The sequence below is a fragment of the Erigeron canadensis genome, chromosome 9 (genome assembly GCF_010389155.1).
Source record: "Erigeron canadensis isolate Cc75 chromosome 9, C_canadensis_v1, whole genome shotgun sequence".
Taxonomy (NCBI): Eukaryota; Viridiplantae; Streptophyta; class Magnoliopsida; order Asterales; family Asteraceae; genus Erigeron; species Erigeron canadensis.
Genome location: NC_057769.1, coordinates 14,885,935 through 14,893,081, shown reverse-complemented (window position 1 = coordinate 14,893,081; position 7,147 = coordinate 14,885,935). Strand labels below are relative to the sequence as shown.

Below are 7,147 nucleotides of genomic sequence, written 5' to 3'. Positions count from 1 at the left end.
TTAAGAATTTATTATACGATTATAATTTCTAGTTTCTAACACGAATTCAGTAAAATAACGTATGTTAGACTTTTCAATATATGTTAAAAACTCACACCTTTGAAAACAAAAAGAGTTAGGTTTCACATATTTAAGTCTAAAACCGTATTCTGAAATAAATCTTATACATTTAAGTATCAAATGATAGTTACATTTTCAATTAATTTTTATTTATTTATTATTATTATTATTAATTTTTAACGGCAAGAAATATTAGTGATCATTAATTTTTTTAAGACGATTTATTTTTTGGAATGTGATTTATTTTAATTATGTATTTAAATTACATGGATGTTTAATATGCACCAAAAATTTTCCAATAATGCATCCTATAGTATATATGAAGTGATTGAAATAGATATGGAAGGATGGATCCTCTAAAGTTCATTAGATTAAATTTAACTTTATAGCATTAGATTAAATCTAATAGTAAAGATTAAAATTTGATGCTTAAATCTTGATTATTGGATTTAATAATAATAATTAAAATTCATTTATGTTTACCTATATAAAGTTGATATTTTAAAGAACTGAATCCGATATTGAAATATCAAACCACTAATACCATTGACTATTTATTGGTCATTTGATTTTTATTTAAAGGTTAACATTTTCACAACTTAACCCAAGTTGGAGATTAACTTGATAGAATATCTCCCATTTTATCATTGTTATTGTTTTTTACTCATTTTCATTTTTCTTTCTGTACATAAACCTGTCTCCTCTGCACTTGTCTAGTTGTGTTCATATCCTTAGCCTAAATCATTTGAAAACCCTAACACGGGGCTCAGCTTAGAAACCTTATTAAAAGATATATCCCATATTGAATTGAATTGAATTGAATCACAATAGAAAAAACAAAAAATAAAAACTAAAATGGAAATAGCAAGAAAAGCAATGGTAGTTGGCAGCAAAGCAGCAAGCAACAACATAGCTATAAACGTGTTTCTTGGGAGTGTATTTGCAGGACTGACATTCCGATCATTGAACCAGCAGACACAAATTGAAACCTTGGAATCACAAAGGGATTCTCTTGTTAAATCCAACAAATCAATGCGACAAACCATCTGGGATTGGAAACAGAAGCTTTATTCTGATGCTTTGGCGGATAAAAAACCTGTCGTTTCGCTTGAAAAACTGAAGTCCATTTACGGCGAAGCACCCCAAGCTGGTATGAAATTTTCAAACTTACTTCTGTATATATATTTTGTTATATATTGCTTAATTTGGTTTATTTTTACATGTCTGGTTAAATAAAACATAGTCCTATACTACATACTTTTGTGTGCAAATGTGCAATGTATATATGTGCTGTTATTGATTGTATGGAAAGTAGTTGTTGCGTAGAGGGTGATTGAGATTAGGTTATTATGGTGCTTGCAAAACCCAAATAATGGGTTTTAAGGCCTAAAATGCCAACACACTTTTCAGTTTGTTGCGCCATCTACTTTTTTATCGACGTATATACCCACTTTCAAGAACCGTACGCACATTGTACTCATGACTACCCAGATTTCAAGCTACACGTAGTTTTTTAGGCGAGAATTCCCCAATTTTCCGGCCAAAAGCTTTTTCACAACATTTTCCATCTTCCTTGGGTACAAACCTATGTAAAAAAAATTTTTTAATTCGTTTTTGTCATCTCTATTACTCTATACCACTTCTCTTCCCCTTTTTTTCCTACAAATTTCCAACAACATAAACCAATTTTGAAGTTTAGAAATAAGAAAAATAAAGATAACTGGTAGAAAGAAAAGGTTAAGAATGTTTATAAGATCGGTTAGTACCAAAAGGTGGAAAATGTGTGAAAATGGTCACGGGACAATTGTCGCTAGAAAAACGAAGTTTGGTCTGAAATTCGCTGGCATCTGGTCGTAAGTACCATATCTTTACAATTTTTGCAAGTTCATCGGGTATATCTTCTAATCTTGGTTATAAAAAGCGCGCGCTAGGCGCAAGCCTTGGAGCTTTTTGGTACCCAAGGCGCAGGGTGTACAAAAAGCGCTCGCTTTTTGGGCTTTTTTGTGAGCCTAAGCGCTAAAAAGTGTGAGCTTTTTGTACAAAAGGGAATTTTTTTAGGAATAAGTAAATTTTTTTTTTCTTTTCCCTTTTTTCTCAACAAGATTGATCTCTTCTTTCTCTTTCCTTAACGAGGCCAACAATCTTTTGAGAGTCTTTCCAAACACCAAATTTGATAAAAGCCAGACTTAAACGAGTATCTGATATGTATCAAGCCAGAAAATAAAGAAAAAACATAGATAATCTGGATTAATGCCCTAGTGGCCCCTAGTTCCTAAGAACAATGATAATATTCTCCACACCTAAACAAATGGCTGTCAGCCTTATTTAAAGAACCACTAAAGAAGACGTAACTTTCTTTCTATTGTAACTTCTTATCTATATCAGTATCTTAAAAACGACACTTAACCCCCCTGACTTTCTTTCTATTGTAACTTCTGATCTATATCAGTATCTTATTGATGTTGTTTTGCTATTTTATGTGTTATAAATACTACATACATAATTTATATAAATTTTTCATAAGTGTGCGCCTCGCGTACGAAAAGCTCGCCGCTTTTGCGCTTCCGAAATGGACCCTATCGCTTTTGTGCGCCTATCGCTTTTTAAAACCAAGATTCCAATAAAAAATTATATAGAACTGTATACAAAGTTACAAACCCAAAAAGCCATTGGTCTTTCGGACCTTAAACCCCAATTATTATCCGGAGTTTATATTATTAAACATGTTATTATTCCCAACAATTTCTAGGAGCAGTGTCCGCCTTCACGCAAGGAAGGCTACCTGGTTTCTTTGAAGGGGGTGCTTTGGATAATCATGTGGATTGGTGACATACTAAAGGTGGATTAGATACTAAGTTATACCAAAATGTTATTGTTCGATTTATAGAAAGTTCAGTTAATGAATATATAAGATGAATTCAAAAGCACTTGTTAGAGTTTTCATAAAGTGAAAAATGCAATTTTGTTAAATTATGAAATGTGAACACCAATGGTGTGTGTTTAACAGGGGGAATTTAAGGAGTTTTTCTTAAGCTTAAAGCTTTTGGTTGTTACTTTTTTATTTTATAAAAGACTTGTCAGAAATAAGTCCTTGTTTGGATTTAGTTTTTACATTATTGAAAATCAAACACAAACTCCTAGTCTCTAAAAGCTCTTGCAGTAAAAGCTAATAAAAGTAACGTTTTGAAAAATTCCCAGCTTCTAGTACCAGCTAGCACCCTCCAGCTCTGGCTACCTTTGTCAAAACATATACAGAATTACAAGTTCATGTTGGGCAAACCATCTGAATAAAATGATTGTGTTATTTTCCCCAGAAAAAAATGCAATTTTGAAAAAGCATGTTGAGAAGGGAAGTCTAAACAATTTTTGTCGAGAAAATATGTGAAAAAGCATCAAAACCCATTTACACGGGAAAACAAATTGTTTTAATTAAGAGATGTCTAAGTAAGTAAAATTGACGTACTGTTGAGAAGCTCATTCAGAGCCAAGAAGATAGACTTCTTCAGCTAGTATTGTTTGGAATTTAATGTAGCATAACACTTTTTGAATATGTGCTTGACTTAGATTCTGCACTCTATAGCAAACCCACCCTTGTTATTGTTGTAACTATAACATAACCGGTCAGCTACTTTATATTCTTTTAGCTGACTATCACCATGGAATGTCACTTTCCGAATGTGTGCCTGACTTGGATTCTGCACTTTATATGTAGTGTTTTCTTAGTGCTGAGATTGGTCTTAACTCTTAAACCAGACCTGGTAGGAATATAAAAAGTAGAAATGCTGATTTTTGAAACTGCACACCGGGACTGTTACATACAGTATATACCTATTGCATGACTCGATATTGAATATTTTCAAAAGTAAGGATTGTGCGTAGATAATTAGTTACGGCAAGTAAACTAGTATCTGTTGAGTGTGTTGGCGATGTGGTGGTTAGTGGCTGGTACGCCCTGTACATAAGCATTAATGACCGCTGAACGCATACTAGAACCGGACACTGATATACGTATACCAACGATGTGTTAGAAGTGTGGTGGTTAGCTGCCTTCATCCAAGGAAGGCTACCTGGTTTCTTTGGAGGGGGTGCTTTGCATAAATCATGTGGTTTGGTGGCCTACTAAAGGTGGATTAGATACTACGGTATACCAAAAAGTTATCGGTTGATATATAGGAATTTCAGTTAATAAAGTATAAGATGATGAATAGAAGCGCTTTTTAGAGTTTTCATAGAGTGAAAAATGCAATTTTGAAAAAGAATGCTGATAAAATATGTGAAGAAGCATTTAAATTTTTAATTGTTAAAACTTTACATGAGAAAACAAATTGTCTTAATCAAGAGACTTCTAAGTAAGTCAATTAACGGACCTTTGAGAAGCTTATTTAGAGCTAAGTTAATATACTGTAGCAACTAGTATTGTTCGGAATTTAATATATTGTTGTGCTCGACTTAGATTCTGCACTTTAAGAAACCCGCCTTTGTTATTTTGTAACTATAGCATAAGCGGTCAGCTACTCTATATTCTTTTAGCTGACAAATACCATGACATGTCACTTTTCAAATGTGTGCTTGACTTGGACTCTGCACTTAAAGTGGAAATTTTGATTTTCGAAACTGCCCACCTGGACGTTCAGTGGACTGGAAACGAAGATTGGAATTTGTTGAGTTGGCGATTTTGGGGTGCAAATCAAACAACCCAATAATACAAAATGGTTAATTTTTGTGGTTGATTATTACATTGTGGAAGTAAAGTTGTATCTAGGCAGGCAGGCACTACCGCACTAGTTGCTCTTCCAATCTGTTGTTTTTGGATGATCTAGAAATTGAATGACGAACATCACCATGATTAGCGTGTTTTGAGTTTGTGCTATTCAAAATATTCCCTCTATTTGATAACTAATCCATGCTAATATAATACGCCTCAACTTGGTGTTGGACATCTGTAAGTGTCTTCGATGCGGTAAATGGGCCGGGTCAGTTGGTTCGTTAATTTCAAAATGGGTAATTGTTTGTGGGTTGGATTGGATTAATTCAAAACGGTTCCGTCTATTTTTTGTTGACTTTTTTGTGGTAAATGATCTAGGAGGTTTTTATCACTTTATGTATGGAAATTTAGCTTTAGACAACAGAAATCTATAGGCTTGTTTCCTTCAAAGCTTTATTCCGTGGATGACCTGTTTGAGCCATATGAGATAAAAGCACAACCATCATTGACTTGATCATACGTGAATAGGTCAAGTCGCCATCTGTAGTGAATATTACAATTTTTGTAACAAAGGGTGTATCTGATTTCCTATGGTGGATGTTGTGTAATGTCCTATTGTGTAACATCTTCTGCTTTTATGCATTGTCTTGCAGTTGTAAATACCGAGAAGAAAGAAGCAAAGGCATCTACTGCAAAAATCATAATCTGAAAAGGATCGATTAAGGTCAATAGGGAGTTGAAGCAAGAATGAATATCCTGAGGTCCATTGATCATTTTTGTATTTTAAATAGAAAATAGGTAGCATTTTACTGAATTACTGATAAGCCAATCCCCTGGACAATTCAATTTTACTTGACTTGAATAACCCTTGTTGAACCTTAAATCACGAGCATGCCGAGTGCTATGGATTCTATTTTTACCTGGACATGTCAAATACATTTTGTTGTGTTTTTTCTTTATTGTCTGTTGAACAATTGTGTCAAATTTCATCTTCCAATCGTCAGTAGACTTTGATCCAGGAAAAGATATTCATCTACTATCCGTCAGAGCTATACAATCTCAATTTATGACAAAGGTGCTAAATGGTTCTACTCATGTAAAAGGGTTTAATGGCCATGTACTAAATTATCGCTTACAAAATCGATAAATCAAGAAGAATCGGTCATTTGATGGCATCTGAAGCTTGTATTTAAAGCTTTGTGGAAATATATATATATATATATATATATATAGCGTTTAGTGTAGCTATAAGTTTGTACATTTACGTTCAAGATGATGATGGAAAAAGCATAACTCATAGTAAGGTAAATGCCATGAAGATGATACTAGTAGTAGTAGTAGTAGTGGTGGTGGTGGTGGTGGTGGTGGTGTGGTGGTGGTGGTGGTGGTAGTAGTAGTAGTAGTGGTAGGAGGAGTGCTAGCAGGAGTGGCAGTGGCAGTGGCAGTAGTAGTCAAACATTTTAGTAGTAGTAGTAGTAGTAGTAATAGTCAACATTTTATTATTAAAAACAGATTGTCAAGCTGCCAAATTTATGTTTAATAAAGATTTCAAGCATGATGTGTCAAAACAAATGTTTGCCAGATGGCAAGCTCACTTGGCTCCTTTTGATTTTGAGATACTATATAAAAAAGGGGAGGATAATAGTCTCCCTGATTATCTAACTCGTGAATTTTTACAGAAAATGACTAAATGATTCCACATTCGAGAGAAAGAGGAAGCTACCCAGGTAGGGGTAGAGGTGGCCAAACCAGAGATGGGAAAAGGCCCCTAATTGCACAACAAGGAAGGAGACAGCTAATAGCTGCAAATCTCGCTTCCTCATCATCATCATCATCTCCAAAAGAAGATATGTATGGAGAATTTAGAGAGGAATTTATAGAATTCCTAAAAAATAAAAAAGTGGATAATATCCCTTCATATCTCAACGCAGCAACAGAAGAAGAATCAGATGATGCTGCTGAATATGTTCGAATTCCCTACAAGGAGGTCATATTCACCTTAGAACATGAAGATGTTTTAAGGTATTATGAAACAGGTAATGATCCCTGCAATATTATGACAAGGTATTTAGACAATGCATCATATGCAGCCACATCATACAAACCAAGGTCATACTATGAAACCTTTTTAAATGCTACAGGTACATGTGAATTTCAACACTTTTATGCAAATTCAAACTCAAAAATTTTTAATTTTAGTAAAGCAATAATAAAACATATAATTTTACTTGATGAATGGGGACTTAGTGCCCTAAGAGAAAAAGAATTTACTTATGCAGAATCACGCATCCAAGTAAAATATAATTATTGGGATTATATAGATAGCTTTCATAAAGCTTTTTTATACGAAAATCCTCAAAGGAAACATACTTGGTTCTTTAA

The 7,147-nt window shown here is 33.7% G+C and overlaps 1 protein-coding gene across 1 annotated transcript; it reads left to right on the top strand.

Moving 5' to 3' along the window:
* The first annotated feature begins 725 nt into the window (after window positions 1-725).
* Window positions 726-5,749, top strand: LOC122582602. Its single transcript, XM_043755015.1, has 2 exons — window positions 726-1,210; window positions 5,419-5,749. Exons 1-2 carry the CDS (start codon window positions 916-918, stop codon window positions 5,472-5,474), a joined length of 351 nt encoding a protein of 116 aa, XP_043610950.1. The 5' UTR covers window positions 726-915; the 3' UTR covers window positions 5,475-5,749.
* The last annotated feature ends 1,398 nt before the right edge of the window (window positions 5,750-7,147 follow it).

Bases quoted from the DNA above. Each gene is read 5' to 3' on its own strand.
- LOC122582602 (XM_043755015.1), top strand. From the start codon at position 916: ATGGAAATAGCAAGAAAAGCAATGGTAGTTGGCAGCAAAGCAGCAAGC. The intron at 1,211-5,418 runs GTATGAAATTTT...ATTGTCTTGCAG, and splicing joins CGGCGAAGCACCCCAAGCTG to TTGTAAATACCGAGAAGAAA.